This window comes from Leptosomus discolor, chromosome 11 (assembly GCF_034619465.1).
Source record: "Leptosomus discolor isolate bLepDis1 chromosome 11, bLepDis1.hap2, whole genome shotgun sequence".
NCBI lineage: Eukaryota > Metazoa > Chordata > Aves > Leptosomiformes > Leptosomidae > Leptosomus > Leptosomus discolor.
In genome coordinates this window covers 11,143,390-11,166,183 of record NC_141401.1, presented here as the reverse complement: position 1 = coordinate 11,166,183, position 22,794 = coordinate 11,143,390, and the positions used below count along the sequence as shown (strand labels likewise).

Genomic DNA, 22,794 nt, shown 5'->3' with positions numbered 1-22,794 from the left:
TTGGTTTGTGTAGCTGACGCTTCTGTTTGCCATTACAGCTATTTCTATGCCTTCTGTGTGTGTTTACGCTACGGGCAGAACACTCAGTGCCTCTCTCACAGATGGAATTAGCTGATGCACTTTCACTGGAAACGCGTTATTTTGGGATGTTGACTTTTGGGTGCTTTGATGTAGAGAATTTTAATTTTCTGTTTAAACCTAATCGGGAGCAAGAAGGCGGCAGCTCAGGCGCACGCACGTTGCGCCCTGCACAGAGGGACTTTCGGGGCAGGAAGAAAGCCGTGCCTTAACGCTCCCGTGGGACACGGGGGTGTTGGTCACAGCAGTGCTCAGAAGAGAGAACCCACGGGCTTATCCCTCCAGCCAGAGGGGCAGGGCCAAAACGGCCACCACGCATCTCGGTCAGTGCTTCTCGGCAAAAAGGACCTTGGCACTAACTGCCTCCAGCACCCGGCCTCCCCGGCGCGGGCTCCTCCCGCGCACGCTAGGGCTGGGGAGAGCTCCATCCCCCCCAGCACGTCCTCCCACGCAGACACACCCAGAGCTGCGGGGCTGCGGCGGGCCACGTGGGCTCACAAACGGGTGTTTGAGCCTCTGATGTTACTTCTGATGTTGTTAAAGAAACTTTGAATACATTCAAGGTGAATTTAATAACCTCCTGTTACCCAGAAAAGGCAAAGTACAGAAAAAAATAAAGATCTCACCTGCACTTGCATCTATTATGGTCAACTCATGTTAACAGAATGTTTTGCTTTAATACTTGACTTACATTAATACCTCACATTATTACACGTATGAAGCCAAATATGACGCTAACTTAGTTGCTTACAACCTCAAACCTTACTCCCAATACACATTCCAATAAATTTATTCTGTAAAAACAATACATTTTTTTGTTTTCTTTTTGTTTTGTTTTTTGTTTTTTTGTTGTGGGTTTTTTTTTAGTTTTTTACAGTAAACTCATCAACTACAAACCTTGAATACGCAAAAGATGTTCCAAGGACAAGCATAACAAGGATTGATAAAACCAGACTAAATATGTTTTCACAATAAAAGCTGGCATAAAAATAAATAAAAATCTCTATTATCACAATAGCAACAATAATGTACACAGAATAATGGATTTGGAATGCTTACTTACTAGTCTAGTTCTATTTCCAAAAGGAAAAAAAAAAAGCCAGAATGACAGCATCCTTTTTTAAGCCTTTCATTATTTAAAATTGATGTTTTCTTTTGGTTTCCCATAGGGTTCTATATCACAGTAAGCTTAAAAATGGAAAGCATCCAAATGAGTGATTTCAAATTGTGTTGGCATTGGAAAAAATCCTTGTATTAATCTAAAGAAACACAAAAAGACTTTCACTAACTCCACATATAGGAACTAAGTCAGATAGTGTACATTACATCATGATTTTGAGAAGTATTAAGAGTATAACTAGCTAGGTACTTCTAATAAGGAAAGGTATTTTATTACATTATTGAACTTGGCGGTGATCTCAACTGAAGGAGAATTTTTCTTTTATGTTGTAAACTGATCAAAAATCAAGAAAGCATGGATACAGGGAAATTCAAAACTATGTTTGTACGTGGAAGATATTGTATGGAGGGGACTCATTTCTAAGATTTACTTGTTTTTAAAAAAATGCAGATTTAGAACGGTAGAATTTGGAGTTACACCTTTTCTGTCTCGAAAAGGAATCTAAAACATGTTCAAGTATGCGATATCTTCATAAACCTCAGCCACTGGTAAAGGGCAACTTCATGCAACCAAATAATACGAAAATCAAAAAGTAACCCTTAGAAAAAAGGGCAGAATGTCATTTCTGCAAACACAACAGATAGGAATGTGAATAATGTGCATACAAACTGGGATGCTGTTGATGATACTAATGAACAGATGTGGTGACTCATATCAAATCCAAGAATATTAGACAACCAAACATGTAACCTTCTTGTGTTTTCCCTTAATATTCAGCAGTCATTATGTTGGTTAAGTCTGAAAGAGAGAGAGAGAGAAAAAAAATCACATTTGATGTAAGAAAAAGCCTGCTGCAGCAAACCTGACACAACTAGTGCCTTACTCCCACACTTCAAAGTCACAGGTACAAGTAACCACCTGGTCTGCATGAACAATGTTTTCTAATGTTACATCAACTAAACATTCCACTACAAAATATTAAAAGAACACATTTTAAAAGTAAACATTTAGGGCTTTATTCAAATAAACAGCTCCAGTCATGTATGTGGGTTGTATTTTCCCCAATCACTTAATTATGAATCTTGCAGTACACTTCACACCCAACCAAATTTCGCATTTTTCCACTGCACCACATCGCTGACAGGCTTCACGCAAAAGCTCCGGCACTGCTGTATTCCTGCCTGCCTCGAGGAGAACCCCCTTTTGTTCAAACACGTGAACCCTTAGCAAGCATGAAGAAAGATGAACAGTTTTCACAGCTAACGTATCTGAGCGTTGCTTCTGAAAAGGAAACAGTTTGGCTTGGAGTGCGCTGTAAGGTGATGACAGGAAAGGAAGAAACTCCCACCTCCTGACTGAGTCAAGGTCAGCTCTTGCTTCCCCTGACATTAGTGGGAACAGGATCAGACTGTTCTCATGTGATCGTGGCAAGTGTCTCCAAGTCTCGGTTTCTTCATGTTGAACAGAGGGAGTGAAAGTCACCTCCAGGCACAGGGACACACTTCTGTCCAGCGACAAGACGGCACGCAATGCTACACGACCACCTAACCCTGAGCAAGGCATCCCTGCTCCTTGTAAAGGACTCGGGGCGTGAATGCTTGTCCGCCCACACCCTGACGGACGGGAAGAAACACAACGCACCAGCAGTACAAAGCAATTAGTACTGCATTTGGTGTGATCAAGAAAAAAAATCAACATTCAGGAGTAAGTGTGGGGGGTTGCAGGTTAAATCCACGGGGGCTGAGGGAATTTTTGTTTTACACAGGATCCAGAAGAGAATATGGAAAGAAGACACTTTAACATCCCTGCTCGAGCAGGTTGCTGCCTAAGCTCTCTCCCTCTCTGGCCCATCATACCTGCTGTGTGGGATGCCCTGGCTATAGCGGACTGTGCTGGTCTGTCCAAGAGGGTAAGAGCGTACGAGGGCCCACTTAGCAGGCTGGGATCCAGTCTGGTTGCTGCACCTCTGAACTGAGGGCTGCGTTTGGTCAGTGTGGTTCCCCTCTCCTGCGAAAAGGGGTTTGCAAACAGTGAGTAGTGGAGACCTGCACTTCCCGTGTGGGAGGTCCCGGTGCACCCTGACTAAGGACACCTGATGAGGGGTTATTATAAAATGCTCACGCGTGCCATGGTGGCTTACAGGAACTGCCTGCGCCCTGCCTCCCTCCACAAGGTGTAATGATGCCCCGCTCATCCAGAGCACTGCACTTCCATTGACCTCTCTCCTGTTTAAGAGAGAAGGAACTTCAGAGGGAAGTAGAGACACCCGTTAAAACAACGACAAATGACTGGGCAATCAAACCATGCCTTCTGCTGGAGTTCTTCATGACAGCGGCTACCCAGCACTGGTAGGCAGGCTGGGTGGTGGAACAGCCAGGCCCTACGGTATCACTCAGACCCCGCAGGAAAGCTCTCCTTTTGGAGTATGAAACCTTTGCCCTTACTAACAGCAGTTCCCCTCTGGGCTAAGGCCAGGAGATTGGGCAGGCACCATTCCTACGTGGGGCACTGGGAATATTAATACTTGCACTCCTCACTGTCTCACCATGTGGCACAGGGGGGACAACAAAGAGCCAGGCATGCAAATCCTCCTCTAGGATTTTCAGTTTCCAGTGCCATCTCCCAGTGTGACACCCAGTTTGTCTCCTAGGGGCACTCCCAGGTGCCCCCGAGGTCAGCAGTTCTCCCCAGACAGAGGCAGCTGCCGGGGCCAGCGGGGCTCCACGGGGCCCTCAGCTCCTTCCCCTGCCCCGGCAGCAGGAGCTGCCAGGCTCCCCTGGCAGCCTCGGAACAAGGATGCGGCAGAGCCGAGCAGTTCCTGCCGTCTCCATGGTTTCACGTCTCTTCAGAAACAGATCAACCCGCATCATCTTTGAACAAGTCTCTCAGCTTCACTGTACAATACGATACAGCGTGTGCTGCACTGACCACAGCTACTGCACACCAAAGAGCGAGCACAGAATCTGACTGATTCGAGTGAAACGTTTCAGTCATCAATAAAACTGAAGGACAGAGAACACAGAGAGCTGGGAATAAAACTAAATCCACAAACTGCCTTGTTTTTTCTGGCCCTGAAAACTCCTTCCTCAATAGCGTCTGGCAACTGACTCAGCCATCCTGTACTTTTAAACGCTCTTGCTGGATGGGCAGAAGAGCAATTATTTACTTGCTCTGTACGATCATTGTTATTCCATGTTGGTTTGAGGTCAAAGTGGTTACAGGATTCAATGTACAGAGATGCAAATGTTTCATCTGTACCAGCTGCTTTAATCTCAACTTGCGTTCAGACATTTATGTTCCTCCTGCGTTATGTCCCCTTGCCTAACTCAGCAGTGCGGTTATACTGAGCTACAGCAAGGCAGCAGGCAGCACAACTCTTTACACCAGAAAGTGTGTCGCTAGTTGAAATTTTTACTGTGCAATAAATAGTTGAACACATTTCTACAAATGTTATCTTTCTGGAGGCATAGATTTTAACTTACTTCAAATTGCAGAAAAAAAATCAGACAGAAAGACGTACTCTGTTTTCATTTTCTGGAAAAATGCCCACATAAATGCTCTTACATTGAATAAAGCCCTAAATGCTGTTGTTGATGTTGATAAACCCCCAAACCTGTTACGCAGCCTAACCAATGTGATTCCTGAGAAGTAAAGAAGGAAGAGCAAAGGAACCAAGTATCTCAAAACCACATCAGGACACAGTGAACCTGTGTTCCTCCGGTCAGTTTGGCCATAACGCTTGTCCTTCACGGCAGTAACTGGAATTGTTGCTACCCCACAAGAACATCACAACAAAAAATATGTTCTGGACACAGGCTGTTTTAAATATGTTCTCCCAATTGCAATAGTATCAGATGGCAGTAATTTTGGACCAGATTTTGATCCCCTTATTCATGCTGGCAAGCAGTCGCCTCCACAAATAGATCCACTGACTCCCATGTTAGTAACTGATTGTCAGCGGGAGTAAAAAGATCACAGTCCTTCACCCCACTTTAATATTCGGGCTGTACCAGGAGCAAAAAAAATGTATTTAATTTCCAACAAATCCATTATTTTTCAAAGACTCAGTAAAATCATTCACCTCCCGAAAGGCAACGTCATGCATCTGCACACAAAGAGAACGCCTCGTTTGCCAACCCAATGTCCGGACTGTAACGAGAATAACGAATACCAGAAGAAAAACTTGCCACATACCCTGAGTGCTGACCTTAACATTCAAATACTCCCCAACAGGGCAGGGACTACAGCCAGCTTTCGAACATCATTATATATGGGTATCCAGAGAGGAAAAGTAAAAAGTGACCTAGGTGTTTGGTTAGACAGATTCAGAGTTATGCCAGCCAAGAACCAAACACACAAGTCACCGGAGATTTAAATGTGGAATGTAAATCTGCTGCCATGAATTCACTGATTTGTGAGCTAATTTTGTACCATAGAAAGTAAACAACACAGAGTCACAAATACCTTTCCACTGGAATATTCTGTTTATGTGGTATTTTGAGAAAGCCAAAACCATTTAGCATTTAACAGCAGAGGACTGTCATGCGGGGGTGGGTGGGTGGGGTGGTCTGTGACTCTTGACTTCAGCAAACTCTGGGATGGGCTGTCTTAGCCAATATATTATTAGTTAATTAATATTAGATAACAAACCCCTCAGGTTCAGGCTTTGCATCTTTCTGGGGAAGGAATCAGCCGAACAACAGGAGTGAGGGAAAGAGCTTGAGAAACAGGTAGTGGCAGGACACAATTATAAACTGTGGCTGAGTCTGAGGAAGCTAATGTCTCTTTTGTTGAGCGTGCCTCCTCAGGAACAGTTGAGAAACTAAGGGATGGAGATAAGAAAAGAAAGCTGCTTTGTCAACCCCAGGGATAAAAAAAAAATCACAAGTTGAGCCCTTGAACAGTATGAAATTGGCTGAAAAAATATTATAGCTTTGGAAGTACTTTTATTTGCTCTGGGTTTTGGGTCTTTAGGAAGCCATTGCTTCACATTTTCAAGCTTTCCTCTACCACCTGGAGGTTAGAAATTTCATTAAAAACATAGGTGAAGATGCTCCTGCAATCATTTGACTTCAGCCGTTAACCCTTCGAGAAGATCCCCATAACGCTGAGGGTAAGAGTGTGATTAAAAGGCAAGGTTCCCTCTGATCTGAAGAGGGGAGATGTGTCTTCAGCCTGCAGCCCAGGCATTATAAAACATAATCATCGTTATTAGTATCACCAAGAGAAAAGCGGCTTGTGTCCTTGAAGCACCTCTTGCGCGGCGGGGGCCCTGGGAGGGCCGCGCGCAGGAGCCGGAGGCTCTCCGGGACGCAGCCCGCGGGGGCACCACCAGTGGGGCAGCCGAGCCCCCCGCCTGCCCCAGCCCTTCCCAGCCCCCGCTGCCAGGCACCTTTTAAGCAGCGGTCACGGAGGCAGAACCAGGGGAAGGAAACGCGCCTCTCCTTGAGATCGGGGCTCTGGGCTCTTGTTTTTCTTGTCTCCTTGCCTTCACGGTACCTTTCTGCAAGTTATTCTGAAACCAACTCTTTTCTGGTGTGTGTCGCACGCACCCCCAGCACCCTACCTTCGGGGGGAGGGCGCAGGTCTGCACCCAGGGCTCGTTTTGGTGCGCTCCTGGCGCCATCTCACGGCCAGACAAACGTCCTGAGCTTGGCCGGCCTCGCGGGAGGGCGCAGCGGTGGGTGCGCGGCTCCGGCGCTGCACACCGGGGAGGAGGAAGCCCGTCTTCTTCAGAGTGCCTGGTGTTGCTCCAACGCTCTTCTCACAAGCTAAATGATTTTAAAGAGACCATAATCTCATCTATGAAGGTGTCTTTTAGCAGACCTAGACATTCTTCTGAACTCATACGTGTGAACAAGAGGACCATATCCCAACTCTGCGGGTACGTGTTTGTCTTTCTCGACCTTCCTTTCTATAGGAGAAGTCCAAGTGTGTGGGCTGGAGGAGCTCGATGCCCTCCGGCTGACTCCCAGCCTGGGTGTCCGGCAGAACATGGCTGCAGGACAGCCGGCCCTGTGCCCCAGGCCAGTCTAGGCACACGCCGGGTGACTGGCTGCTTAACACCGACTGAAAAAAAATACCTGGTTACTCCTTCCCCGAGTGCCTTGCGCTTGAGGAAGGCATACCTTCTAAAAAGACACCCGGTCTGGCTTTGGGGATGCCAGGAGTGTCCCCTCCTGGTCCTAAAAGAGAACTGCACTACTGTACAAAATCTCAAAAGAAGCGCTTAAGAGGATTTTGTGAAATGCTGATTCTGCGGCAGAAATGCCAAAGGTGAAAAATATCTGGATCAGGATGTGAATTTCTCCGAACTTATCAGTGCTTTTATCTCAAGCTGCCCTTAAAACCATCTGTCCATCTCTTAGTACATGCTATTAAAACTCCACCTTTTCCATAATGTTAAAAGCATCGAAGATCTAGTTAAAGACTGGTTGTTCAAGTGTGAGGTCAAGCCCGAATGCTGGGGTTGCAGGAGTCAGAGCAGAGCCAGCTCCTCACATGGGTATGACAATGTTGGCTGTGAGTATTTCTGTGGAGTTGGTGCTGGCAGGAAGGACACAGACAGTTGATGATATTTCAGCACAGAGGCTAAAATATCTGCAATCCTGAAAATGCTGAAGAGCACCATGATGTTCTAGCATGCTGGACTCTACCTCCCAGCGGTTACAAGCATGCCATATACAGAAGGAAGAGCCATATGAATGTCCCCGGCCACAAAGCCAACAGCCGGTGTGACTTTTTAGCCACTTAGTCTGTGACTGACCTAACTCCGTAAGCGTTTGATCCTTACATGGAGAACACGCCTGAAGTTCACAGGCATATCCCGTCACTGCTACAAACACAGGAAACAAAGCAGGCCCTCCTGAACCTCTTGCCACCTCCAATGGACCTTATGGCCAGTTTTCTCACGCCGATACCTATTTGAAGACGTGAAAGTGTCACAGGGTTCACTACCCAGAATGTGGGCAGCACATGCACCACACGCTCGCCACACTCGTCAGCCCCAGACTCACATTCTGGGGGTGAGGTGCTGGGAAGGCATAGCCAGGCGTAGCGTCTCCTTGGGTCAGTCTCTGGCTCAAGCCAACAGCTTGTTCACTGAGTGGGAGAGGCTCAGGGCCCATTATCTTCCTGACGCCACGAGCCACATATCAAAGTCTTTATAAGGTGAGAGCCACAAAATACCACAGAGAGACAAGGGAAACGGAAGCTCTGGGAGGAGTCTTTTAAGCGGGAGACGACAGCAGCTCCCCAGAGGTTGGTTTTGTGAGAAAGGGTTGAGGCTGAGCACGCAGCTGGGTGCTCAGGCACCTCAGCAATGTCAGATGACGGCCTGTGCTGGCTGGCTGGCTCTCACACCTGGGGACTCGTGTCACTCAGCAGCTCCTGTGACAGCCCAGCCCGGCTGCTGGCCACGTGGCAGAACCTTGGCATGGGGACCACACGAGAACTGGTTCTGAGCTGGAGCTAGAAGTGCTCTAGCAGGGAAACTTGTGCTGCTCTGAAGGCTCAGAAATAGTACTGGTTGCTAAAGCTGGCTGATGATAAACCAATTCCCCTGCTCAGCAGCCTTCCTTTCTGTTGTTGTGGTCACAACAAAATAATATTGATATGAACACACAACTGACACAAACATACAAGGAGATCGTATGAAGCTGCTCTGGAGCAGACTGTATACCCCCTCCTTGGAAGATCAAATCCCAAGGCAGGATCTGCCCTGAAACCTGCAGTATGCAGCGTCTGCGGTGTGCACGTGAACCCTCATGAACTCCAAAGTTGTCAGTGGAACTGCACAAATTTTAAACAAGTGTGAAAGGATAAGCAGGCTCCCACTGTTTAGGGAGCTAAAATGCATTATGCAAACAGTCTGATTCTGCTCTCACATCAATTTTGCATCATTCTAGCTCATGGTTTTCAGTAGTTACCCTCAGCTGACATTCATGCAAGTGTTGGAACAAAAATAATGCTTCTATATCTTTTATCATTCAGTTGTTTCTCTAGAGCAAAATTTGTACCAGTGCAGGGACCTGTCCCATGTTTCAGTTCTAGACACATTCTGAGCACTGAAATGCAACGTAAAAAGACTGTGAGTGGTATGCAGAGGTCACTGCAATGCGTTGCCTTTCACCCCTAGCTCCAAAGCCCCCCGGCAGCAAACTGCATGGGAAGTGCATGGTATTAACAGAAAGATTACCCCTTCACTGGTTTTCTGCAAATCTGAAGAAGTGTTTCTTGTGTCATTGCCTGCGTCCCCAGCATCAGAGCTGCTCTTATTTTCTTCCTCTTTGCAGTCCTTATCATCTTCATCTCCAGGAGATTTCCGTGACTGCTTGGAGGATTTCTAAAAATGATCAACAACAAAGTTAAAAAGTAAAAACTGAGTGTCAGCCATAGAAAGACACTTCCGTAACGTTATGTGAAATACTGTCTGATCACGTGGTTCCCTGTGCAAGGTGAATATTGGGGAGGGTATGTGGGTTGAAAAGTGTTTTTAAGGTGAAGTAGTTGGAGTTACTGCCGTCAGTGAAGCAAAAGGAGAAATTCTGCCTTCAACACCGGTTACCAGCACAGTTGACTGTAAGACAGACACAGTAATGGGAGATGGGTATTAGTGTTGGGTCACCTGTAGGTTTTGTTAGTTAATGAAACAGATGGTGCCAGCTTGACAAAAGTTTTGATTAAACACAGAGATGTAAAATGAGAATAACGTTAGCAGAGCTGCTTTCCATACTTTTTTTAGTGCTGTCAGCTTTAATATATTAACATTAAAGCCATGTGGAACCAATACATCTTTTCTGCTCCCTTTATGCTATGCAATTCTACAGTACAAAAGGATAAATTGTGGCATTAAGCCACCATTTTCCTAATCCTCTGTTTGCCCAGAGTCTTCTGGAAAGAAGATGGTAGACTAGACCTGAATTTCTAATCTAAAACACACAAAGGGGTTGAAATTACTTAATGCATTTTGTTCAGTGGATAAGCCATGAAAACTCCTGCTCTTCCCCAAAATGAGCCCGGATCAGATTGTTTGCTTGCTTCTTTTAATTTCATTTAGTTTTCCCTTTCAGAGAAGAATAACATGAATGTGAATGAACATGACTGCCATGCTGTCCACAATTTTTTAAGCAAAGTACAGACCTGGAGGCACACACAGAATGGGAGGAAGTGACTGTAATGTTGCTCTCTTTCACTCAGGTGACAAGTGAGAAGTATATCTGAACCCAAAGTTGTCGCTACGCAGGTGATAACGTTCACCAGCCATTTTGAGGTGGTCTGAAACACATTACTCTTGGCTTCCTCATCTGCGCTGTTACTTAGATATTAACAGGGCAGGTAGGTACCACAAGGCAGGTCCTTCATCTACAAACTGAGTGCCCTACTACCTGCTTAATGAATTAGTTCTTCCTCCCTCCCATTCTGCATCCTGTCCTGCACTCAGCTACAACAGGAGCAGCTGAGCACATCTGACCCTACCATACCTTTTGGCACGGCACCTGGGGCGCGCACACTGGGGATGGGAGAGGGAACTTGAATTCTCCTGGACAGGAACCAAACCTGAACTCACGTCTCCCAGGAGGCACACTCCTAAGGCTTTTTTTGCTCTTCATGGGGAAATACCCAGCTTAAGGTGATCAAACCTATCAATCCATCTTTGCATGGATTTTCTTTCCAGCCCTTCTGAACTCCTTCCCATACTTTCACCTCCTTCCCAAAGCATGGACACTATTTCAGCTGCTGTCTCATGAAGGCTGTCTACAAAAGCAGGAGCACTTCCCTTTGCCTGTTTGAACACCATCATTACGGTACTGGAATCAAAGTGCCAAAGAAGGAAGAACAGATTGCCATGAGGTGGACAGTATTCTAATTATAAATGCACATGGGTAACGATGGAAAAACTCAGAAGATAACCTTTGAAGTGTAGGATTTTTTCCGTTTTGAGCCTGCTTTTTCATTCTTTCTTTTTCCTTTTCCATCCTCTTCTACCCGATCACCTTCCTCCTCACTGCTGGCATCTGCTGTATTTCCTCCTTCTCCTTCAGTTTCTGATGAGCTTTGTTGCTGAATTGCCTTTAAAATAACAATAGTAACGTAAACAACAAAAATATCACTAAAATCTATTACTTAATTTTTGTTCTGTATTGAAGATAGAAATACTGGTAACAGACAGATTATACTTTAATCGCTATAGTCAGGAAGAGCTCAGGTTATTCTTGCAATTATCAAGAAAAAGGGCTGCAAAGGCAATTTTGTCAGTCACCGCTTGAAAACAGTTATCAGATGCAGATTCTGGGATAGCACGTTCTGAAGGGTTTACACAGAAACAGCAGAACTGATAACAAAAATGTGTTTGCCAGAGAACTAAGGGTGGCTCAGTGGAGAGACCTGGCATGTTCTACTTTGGGCAAAGTTAGGGAAACTTTTAGATTTTGGCTGAAATAGGAGAGACTTATTCATGAGAGTAGATGGCTGTTACAAAACCCCCCAAAGGGTAAGATCTCTGTGTTAGGAAAAAGCAAACACTGACCAGAAGGCTGAGAGCTCTTTGACAGTCCCTCTCCCACAGATGATTCACTAGGTTTTTTTAAACCCCCCAAGTGTATGCAAAACATCTGTGGGGCTGAAAATATGAAACAGGAACTGAGAGGGGCAGCAGCTTGTCTGCAGGTGGTCCGTATCTCTGGTTTGTAAGGTTCTGTGCTAATAATGTAATAGGTGTTCGCCTTCTTTTGGAGGTGATTTCTGCCTTCAAAGGACCACATTTTTTTTAATAAGAAAAGTCCTTTGGTTTTATACAGCCCACCAACTACTCTTCTCCCCCTCCAGCTTCACTGACTTTTTGCTTTGAACATCCAACAGGGAGAGCTGTTGTACAGCAGCTACTATCTTGTAACAGCAGCTTAAACCTCCACCTTCTCACCCCTCACAACTTTGGCAGTGGTGTCCTACGTGTTATACATTACCAATGTAAAAATCAAAAGTACAGTGACCTTAAGGTCTGTGTAAAATACACTGAACCTGATACAAAAATAAACAACAGAAAGAAGTCAGAAATTATTCATGTTTCAGTACATAAAACCTTCCATTTTTAATTCAACTAAACCTGCTGCAGAATTTTCCACTTCACCACCCCAGAATATCACGGAAAGCAAAGGGCCCTGCAGCATGATTAAAGTTCAGTTTGTCACAGCGGACAAGACCACAGTTGTCTTTACACGACACAATTACAAAAGCTGTGAATCTTCCTAGCTCCACCAAACCCAGGACCTTCCACATCACTCACACGATGTTTACATTGACAGGAAGTCTTCAAAGAAGAAAACAAGAAAGATAAGGAGGAATAGAAGTGAAAGTAATTTACCTGATATCCAGTAAACTTTACTCCAGGGTTGTTTTCTATTTCCCACAGGCCTTCATTAAATCCTTTTCGCTTGTTCGACTTCCCAAACTTATCTTTATATTCTTTATATGGGAAAAGGTCTTTGGGCCCCAGGAACGCGCTGCATTTTAACAAAGGTAACATTCAAAAAAGGACTTAAATTCCTCCTCTTCAAAACAAACAAGAAAACCAAATAGCATTAACAGTGCAAAAGTTTTCCCTATTCTTCTGCTCATTCCGTAATTTCTTTTTCAGTTTTATTTATTTGTTTGTTTGCTTATTTATTTATTTAACGCACTGGCTTTGAGTTACTGCTGTGGGTCTGATTTAATGGATTGGCACACCATCCTGATGTTTGATGTTGCAAAATCATGCCGGGTCTCTCTAGAAACAACTAAAACCAGTCTCATTTATTATATTAACTACCGCTGGGAACTGGCACTTGCACAGTTTATGAAAGGGATTATATGACGTAATTGCCTGCGATAGCAAGGGACCAAACTTCCAACACTATGTGTTACAAATCCAGAAAGGCCTAAAAATACCGCATGAGAAGTTAAAGCATGTAAGGAGTGCCTATAACCCATGAGCCAAAACTCATCCCTTGTACTATGGGACAGAAAAAACTGTGACATTTATTATTATCTATACTGCCAGTAAGCCTGGGAGCTTCTTTCTTGGAATAAGCCCCCTACATGCTGGATTCTGTGCAAACACAATAAAAATGCTCTCTTTCCCGAAAATCTTATAATTTCATATAAGACAAGAAACAATGGGTGAATATAGGCAGATGAGTAATACAAGGAAACAATGAGACACACAGGGTGCTTGTGGCCAAATTGTTTTTTAGACAGCACAGCAAAGGAGGGATTTTGTGCTCTGCTGCTGCACAAGTCAGCTATGCACTGGGCCAACTAATTTCGGGCACAGGCACCACAATGCAGGGAAAAATAATTTAAAAAAAAATAACGGTGATTTATCTTGCTTTTTCTACATACTTTACAGTAAAACTCTAACTTCTTACATAAAACCGAGGAAAGCATAATTTCCTTTTCATTTGGTATCTATACCCAGTGTGTTTACTTTGCTCTGTATCACAGTACTGGGATGGCTAATTGTAAGTTAAAAACAGTGAAGGCAAAAAAAACCCCTTCGCTCCCACATGGAAGTTTCTATGTCACCAACGAAGCACCAGTGTGCTGAGCAAGTCACAGTGCCCTTCACTATAATCACTGTCCTACTTTCCTGATGATCATTACAATTAATGTTAACTCTACGGTCTCCATTACCACGGGATCGCAGAGCTCCACCCTTTACAACACATCTATTCTTGTAACTTCACCACGAGGTTGGGAAGTTGCCCTTTTTTGCAGACGGGCTTCTGAGGCGCAGAGATCTGCCCAAGGTCAGACTCAAACTGACAGCAGAGTACAGAAGAAAACCCAACTCTCTTCAGTCTCAGTCTAATACCTTAATCACAGGATCGTATTTCTTCCTTGCTGTAAACATTACTTCAGATGATGCCTGATTTATGCCCTGATTCTTCCCTGCGCTTCTGAATGTGCGAAGTTTCATTAACTTAAATCATCCCACTGGCCAAGAAGTTTGCCAGTACAGAGCCAACTGGTGGCTAAAGGCATCAGATGACAAGTGACTGGGGAAAGAGCTTGCTTTCAACTATACAGGAGACAGAATGGTATCCACACTCAAGTTGTGCCATTGAGAAACATCTCAATTATATAATTACAAAGCCAAGAATGCATTTCTACCTGAAAGCCAAGCAGTGATTTCCAAACTAACAGATGTCTCGTTAACATTAAAGGCTACAATAAAGCAAGGGATCTGAATAAATTATTTTGTCCATGCTTTTGCTAATACTAGATGTCTCCTTGTTGCCAAAGATATATACAATCAGTTCTAACACAAATAACAAAGGAAAACTGTATGAAACTTACCATGAGCTACCTTAATTTAGCTCAACAGTAATGTATGGAAATGTTTCTGCAGCATTTTGTGTCCAGTAAACACTGAAAAATTGTCTACATCTTTGTTTGAAATACATTCATTGCCACTGGGAGGGTATAACCGTTTCTACTGCTCTGCTATAAAACTAAGGAGCTGCAATCTACAGTTCATTTTTAAGAGTTGTGCTTTCCAAATTATTAAGGTAGTAACTACGAACTGCTTTCCTGTTTGTGATGTTACAGTCAGATCATGGGCTAACAAAATCCAAACCAAAAGAGATTAGCAGTTTGGGATTCATTCATTTCAGAATAAAAGTGGTCCATTAAAAAAAAATAAATTATGTTTTGGTTTCTGATTTTAAAGCATCATAAGTTTATTTGAACTTTATTCTTTTTTGATTATTTTGTGACAGTAGTAGTAGATCACAATATATCAAAACACCAGGTTGTTTCATTACAGCAATAGGAAGAAATATTTTGACTAAGGAGAGGCTATTTTAATCTTTATTAGCAGAAACTGCCTTTAAACATTTTGAAAATAAAATGTGGCGTATGAGCTATAGGGCTTATGTTCTGGAATAATGTTAAAATTAAAAAATAAACAATAAATTTTAATAAAGCTTCAAACCTCTACAACTGAATTTAAGATGTCATCAGAATTTCATTTTTAAGGAATTCTAGAAACCATGTTCCCTGCAAGTGGGGAAGGAAAAGTTTTAAAATGTAAACATTTCATGCAAAATGGAAACTGTGATTTTTTTTTACCTCAGACATAGTTTAAAATAGAGACATGTACATTATAATTTTGAAACACTGTACTTTGTAGCAATTACTATGAGACCTAACTTACCCTTTCTGATTCATTTCTTTCCCGATGAGCTCAGCCAGCTCAGTTCTTCTATCACTTCTGAGAGCTCCATCCTCCAATATCCCCAGCACAAATCTCACAGGAATGCATATATTTTAAAGCTATGTGAGGACTGCGTGAGACCCTGGGATCTGCTTCCTTTCATTCTGCAAACTACCAAGCGAGTTCTTACACAGGACATGACCCCAAACATGTCTGAATACAGCAGCCTGCTCTCTCCTATCATGTACATCCAAGTAAAAAATGTTTACCCCTGCATCTGAGTTCAGATGACCCTTCAATAAATTTATGCCAACACTTTACTTTACAGAAAACATGGGCAGTGGCTATTATTTATGCTTAGACTGTGGTATACCACCCACGCAGCCGCATTCCCACCTACTTTCAGGTTTCACTTCCATGTGTTAATACAAGTAAGTTGGGCTCATAGGACTGATCTCTACGCTCCCAATGGCTTCAGTCAGGATTTGTTCCAGTAAAATCAGTGGAGATTATGTTAGCTGCAGTGGAAGAAGACATTTTCAAAGGAATAGATCACGTTCATTCACTTACGTTTCATGAGTCCCGAAAAAGAAGATGGGGTATTTATTTGCTGGAGGCTTAACGGCTCCTTCAGGGAGTTCGTCAATCTGTGAGACAGAAATGGAAAAAGGATTATTCCCAAATGTGGTGTCCCTCATCCAAGAATCCCTACCGAGCCATGGAAGTGCTAGTGCAGGTATCCTGCAGGCCGGGGAGGCCCCACTGTGTGCTGGGGTGGGGAAGGGAAAACAGCTGGTGATTTTTCAGGCAGACAGGTCATACAAAGATAGCACATGACAAAAATACTATGGGGAGATGACAGAAGACCAAGGAGAAGACAAAAAGTTTTAATGATTTCATGGGCATTATAATACACAAAGGCAATCAAATCAAGTCTGCTTAATTTAAGTGTTAACTTCAGATGCTGCCTCATCAAAGGCACCGAAGCCCAGTGGGTCTCACACAGCCACCTAAATAACTTCTGCAACAAATGGGGAACAGATGGTATCTCTGAGACTCTGCAGCTGGAAAACCGGCCCATCTCCCATCGGTGCTTCCTGGTGGTGATGGTGGTGTGCTGTGTAAAATGCGCAACGCATGCCAGGGAGGAGGGCCTGGGACTGTGCTTCCCCTGCAGCATCCTAATAACTGGTTTTAGTCACCATTCCCCTCTATACTCCATCTCTTCTTTCACATTTTATCCCTGGACTCAAGTTTCTCAAGATAAAGCTGCAGAGCAGCAAAGGGAAGGATAACAAGGGTGCTCTCCTGAGATATAGCCAGGATCGGGATAAACCCCTCAGGCTGAGCAGTGCCTAGACCCCATCTTCCAACTTCTGAGTGAGAGCACTGGTCACGAGGCAGGAGGTTAGGTCCATGACTTAGTCTTGTCCCTATCTAATTTTTCAGTCCTCTGCAACAGAAATAAAGAGTCCAGGTGCCTACCCACGTACACCAGAAACACAGCACAGCTTTAAATAAGATCTAAGTGCCTGCCTTTCCATAAATGGCACTTCTGAGCATACGTGGGCATCTAAAATTAAGTGTCCAGAGAACTCTCCAGCTAAGAGGGAGCCTAATGAATCTAGATATCTATAGGGCAACACCAGAGAGCAGGTGAACGGCTTGCTGCCTGGGTCTTAGGCAACTCAATCACAACACAAGCATATTGAATCCTGTCAAATGTCACTGGAACTGAGAGCAAAGTGCTGACATACCAATGCTGTATGAAATCTGCTCCTCAGCAGAGCACGGGGATGGAACCTGCATGTTTTCACTCAGGAGGCCAGGCCCACATGTGCTTTCCTTCTCTTTTCCTGCCGAAGGACCCCAAACATTGAATTCTTGTTGATTAATAAACACCAGATTGTTTTCAAAGGATATTCTCTTTCACTGTAAAGCATCTGGTCGCTACGTAGCTCTCAAAGGAGTATGAGCTTTTATAAGAATTCAAGTCCTTTTGGTCTTTCTGCAAGGACAGCCGTTGGGGACAGAGAAACCAGAGCCACATGTGGACCTGTAACATCACAGGACTCCTTTCTGCAAAAGAAATGGATGCCCCTTTTAGGTCTAAGCGGAGCATTTTCTGAAGCTATGCCAAAATCAGGGGATGTAAGAGCACTTCCAAACCTTTCCCTGTCTTTTTTCTGTGACACGACTCAGGGTGTGGATGGTGGGGTTCTGGCACGCTGGGCCGTGTGTCACCGTGCACTCACTGCCCGTTGTGGTCTGCAGGAGCCAAACCATGATGGTCAGAGGTGTCACACGCCTTGTGGGCACAGCAATTACTCAACTTCTTTTACCTAACAAAGCTAATGAATTGATGAGTAAAAGGAGAATCTATTATTTAAATGCATACAGAAGAGAGATACACACTGGTGAAAGATGGAAGCGTGCATTCACTTTTAGCTCAGGAAATGAAATGACACAACAGACTATTTGTTGTCCTCTTCATCAGGAATACACAAAGACTGCCAAAGATACATTTTTAGAACTTGTTGTTTTCTGATATTAACAATTTGGTTTTAAGTAAGCTCCCATAATGTGGTTATTTACTCACCAATTCACAATTTAAATACAGGTATTAGACTACAATAGTGAGAAAAAGACTGCAGGGGAGAAACACCTCAACTCACCTTACAGACTGATAGCAAGTCAGGGAGACAGTATGTCCCACTCTGCAGCACATTTTATGCCTCCTTAAAGATGGCAGTATCTACACGTCAGACCAAAAAAGGCTGTGCTGGCAGTTCACCAAGCACGGGGGTAATACACCTCAACCGTCTGGATGCCGTAGCCATCTTCCTCTTTATTACGACAAGGAAGATGTCCAGAGAGATACTAGACCCCAGAAAAATGTGGACTCCTGTGACTGAGACAAACAATCTCTGCTGGGACTTGAGTGCGAATCTCGTTTGGCCGCTTGAAACGTGGCGCCGGCTCTGGGCTGCATTACAGAGCAGCGCAGTCCAGTCACTGTCTCAACCCTTTAAGAATTTCTCATGAAATAAAGCAAACAGCTGTAAATGATCAGTAAAGCGGAGGAATGAAGACACATTTAGTGGGGAACGCTGATCAGAAGGGAATGAGGATCTTACATCACACAACGTGCTATGCTCCAAAGCAGCGAGGATCTTCTCCTAACAACATCCCAAGTAGAGTTAAGCCTCATGTATGTATTCCCAGCACTTTATACTGTCAGCTAAGGAGCAGCACTAAATCGACAAAGGACATCAGCACACATCTGTCACACAGCTCACCTGCTCCCCATTTTGTGGCATATTTCTTTATTCATCCGAGTATCCCCTCTGACTATGTATTGTCACAGAAAACCATAAAAAAGCTTTCCATAGCTTTTGAAAGTTGCCACACACATACAAACACATGCAGCATAAATCTGCACTAAACAGCTCAAGGATAGACTGTTAATGCTCCAGCTCTAACATTTCACTGTGTAGCTGAGATCAAGACCTTTCCTACCTTCACCAATTTCGCTGTGAGCTCCCCAGCTCTCAGGCTTATGTTGCTAGTACTGTAAGGAGGCTGAATATGAAGTGACAGTGCTATCTTACGGCCATTTAATTCCGTGGCAAAAACTCCAGGGAATTTAGTGAAGGATGAGACCCCCTCTGCCATTAGGAAAGATCTCTTCCCTTTTTACCTGTTTCATGCTAATCCCCTGCATTAGAGACTGTCAGAGGAGGGCTTTGCACAGTCTAGCCATTCCCAGCAAAACGCCCTTAGCCCTCTGTGAATGCTGAGCCCCTAAGTGCTTATTTAGCTGCAGAGCAACCCCAGCACTCCTTGGCGATTGCTGCTGTTTTGTACTAACAGAAAGCAAGCAGTACAAGCAACCATACTGCAGCCCCCTGCTGCTGCACTCAGTCACAATTTATTCCCATCCTACAAGATGTTATGGTTAAATATGCTGCAGATTTAGATCTGATATTTTTCCCCGTATCAGCAAGATAAAAGAAAGAGAGAGAGGGAAGGAGAGAAAGAGAGCGAGCGTGTGAGCACAAGACCGAGAAAAGCATCGCTGCTTGGAACCAGGAACAAAAGAGATAAGTGCACCCATACTAGGACACAGTGTTGTAGTCACAGAAACCTCACTAATGACTAAAGCATCTGTCTATCAGAGAGCCAGACTGCGATTGCATTTTGCTCCTGGAAGGAAACAAACAGATTCTAAAGTGCCCGTTATAACCTGCAATCAAACAGGAGATCCATCCCCTCCTGAACGAGAGCAGACAGTGGGCTGGAGCTTGCTGCCACAGAAATGAGTGAGAGCGGTGCATGGCGTGCAAATCTGATATGTGCATCAGCAACATCATGCGCAGCCGCTTCAATTATGGCTAAAATTAAAGCAGGTGGTTTCAGATTTCGAGTTTTATCCCCTTTGCTCCCGTTGCTGTCATCTGCTTAATGAATAACAATTGCTTTCTTTTTGCACGACCTCAGCAGAGCTGCACTTCCCAGCATTTGTTTGCCAACCAAGCAGCAGAGCTTTAAAGACGTAACTGTGCGGGTTTTTTTCGGTAAACAAATGCCAGGCTTCTAGGGTCAGGAACACAGAAAATTCAGCCTGGACCTTTCAAACCAGAGCAGGGCTTTATCAAGTGGTGTTTGTTGCTAGGGACTACCGATGTGCAAGCAAGAAATCTGTCTCCTTACATTGTAGTTTACAGGCTAGGACGTATATGCAGCCCAAATATTTTGCTCTCAGTTGGTGCTGAGTAATTGCTGACTTCTCAGGTAGTACTTCCAGCCGGTTCTCACAGGCTGGCTTTGGCAGCACCCGTGCTGCAACACTTTCTTCCCCGTTGCCATGCGAGGTTAGGGACTCTGAGGAGAAAGGCACTGGCTGGGTTGGAGTGGAGCTGCAGAGCCGCAGCTCTACGAGGAGAGCTGCCCCCTGAGAACAACAGTGGCTCCCAGAAGCACAAATCATCCCCGTGCCTGCCTGTGGGATAACGTGGCATATTCCAGACAGGCGGAGGAGCACCCTGGGAGGGCTGGTGCAGAACCAGAGGAAGCTGCACCCCCTCCTGGGTGTTCTGCTCTGCAGAGCTCCACACTCCCTGCAAAATGGGAAACATGTCTCTCCGAGACAGAGAGAACGGCAAGCGTTGTCTCTGCTTGTCTGTGTAAAGCAGCTTTCTGTGGAGGTTTGCGTTACTGCAGCAGTCAAGAAAGGGGCAGTTGTGCCCATCAAGGCGGAAGGGCATCCCAGATGTATCTTCTTCCACTCGGAGGGACAGCAGGTGTCACGCTATATGGCTATCACAAACCCCCTGTGCTGTGGATAAGCTGCTGCTCAGAAGCAGGAGTTCGAGGCTGTCAGGGTGGCTTTTGGACCAGACCCTGTTCCATTATACTCCAATAGAATTTTACACTGAAAAAAAAAAAGGTATTATGCAAACCTACCTATCAGGTCCACATGCACAGACAAGAAAGCTGTACTTCAGCATGCAGAAATGCTTATGTGGGCACTGAAACCACGGGAACAAGTCCTTTTATTTTGCAAAAAGAGGGAATTAAAACTGCAGAGCAGTAATCACTGATTGTTTTGACATACTGTAAATGCCTTTGATTGGCAAAAGCACACAGAAGCATTGCAGAGATCAGTATCTCCCACTGAAATCCCTGGAGTCACTGCACAGCAGTCGAGCAAAGGCCTATAGTATTTATGCTGGAAAGTGGTTCAAGTTGCTTATTATTGCCCAACACATGCAAGCAGCTTGATCTTTTGCAGTTAGCTTATTAGCAAAACTCTAGATGGATAAAAGCAATACTCTTCAAAATCCATTATTAAAATAGGATATTTTGCTTTTCTACAACGGTTTTATTCAGATGGATTTAATATGCTTTTTAATAGCTAATGCTACTGGGAGTCAGCAGTATGGCAGAATCTTTTCTAAACCATTATTTAAAATACTGTTCTGTAAAATGTAAAATATTAATTTTTTCTTCCCCAGAGGATCCTAAAATGTTATAAAAAAAAAGAAAAAAAAATCCAACCTCCTTCAAGCTAAAAACTGTGACTCAAATTCTCTAGTACTGAAATTGAAGAGCAATCGAACTAAAGCTGATTGGAGACTGCTGAATTTTTCTTTCATTTATCAGAACTATATGATATTTGAAGCACAGCACAACTCCTTCCCTGATGTACATCACATACTAGAACTCCTAGTGTGGAATGCTGGCATATGCACTTTTTCACCCATTAAAAAAGATAACCCTGTGAAGGGTGAGACTAGAAACAGAATCCAACTTAATAAGGTGGAATTGCACAGCTACAAAAGTAAAAATTAAAAAAGTCCCTGGGCATGGAAGAGTGCCACCAGCAAAAACAAAAAGCAAACCAAGATTAAAAACAGCAGAGCATACTTTTGAGCACTGCTGAAAATGGCTGAAGGGTATCCTGCAGCCAGCCAGAAATGACAATATAAAGACATCAATCCTCCTTTTCTGTGCATGCTCAGGACCTCAACGAGATAGAAGACAATGAAGGGTTAGTTGGAGACCAAACAATGCTGGCAGGCAATGTCTCACTAGAAAAAAATCAGCAGTCTTGCAGCTGAGTTCAGCCCCTTTACATCCTTAATTAGCAGCATATTTTTAAGACAGAAAGTTGAAATACACTTTCTGCAGAGCTGCTTTAATCTTCAGTATGAAAATGGGGCCAAAGCTTAGTTCTGCGTGACTGGTATCTATATGCATGACTTTGTAGATAACTGATCTGTTCATGTGATTTGAGTCCTCTCTGCGCTTTCGTGGCTGGTGGACAGAAGACTGTCAGAGGAGACTTGGGTATACAAAGACTAGTCCTATCTCTGCCACCGGACTCTGGGATGACCTTGGCCTCATCACTGCATCTCCTTCAGTCTTGCTTTTACAAATGGGGACTGTGGTACTGTTCTCCTTGTAAAGCACTTGACGTCTGTCCACTGTTAAAATGCTAGGTGTTACTAATAACAAGTACTTCCAGCTCTGTCAGAGGAGGATTTAAGGCTACCAAACTGTAATCCTCCCAGTGAGCACACCCCAAAGTTAGACTGCTGCAAAAACGCTCTATTTTCTCCAAATGAAGTGTTTCCCTGCCACTGTGAGTGAAGCAATGGTGCTGCCACTAGGATTTTTTTTTTCCCCAGTCTGTTCCCTAAGGAAAGGAAAGGATGTGATCACACTGTTTTCAGTCCAAATCTTACCTGCAATAACTCAGGGACACATCAGACAATTTTGCCAAACCAGACAAAAGGAGAAAGGCCAAAGAGATATTAAGTTTCCTCATGTTTTGTGATAAATAGGCTCTCCATCAGAAGATGGACAGACAGACAAGTAGTCCATATGCTGAGAGACA

General features: G+C 44.1%; 1 protein-coding gene across 1 annotated transcript in view; it reads right to left on the bottom strand.

Moving 5' to 3' along the window:
* Positions 1-1,972: 1,972 nt before the first annotated feature.
* Positions 1,973-22,794, bottom strand: part of HDGFL3 (HDGF like 3) — a 36,786-nt gene continuing 15,964 nt past the window's right edge. Inside the window, exons 2-6 of the mRNA XM_086471723.1 lie at positions 15,963-16,039; positions 12,561-12,699; positions 11,111-11,269; positions 9,396-9,542; positions 1,973-1,996 (exon numbers count right to left, since the gene is read on the bottom strand). Of these exons, the coding sequence (XP_086327849.1) occupies positions 1,991-1,996; positions 9,396-9,542; positions 11,111-11,269; positions 12,561-12,699; positions 15,963-16,039 (528 nt within the window). The 3' untranslated portion in view covers positions 1,973-1,990. The remainder of the gene's footprint in view (positions 1,997-9,395; positions 9,543-11,110; positions 11,270-12,560; positions 12,700-15,962; positions 16,040-22,794) is intronic.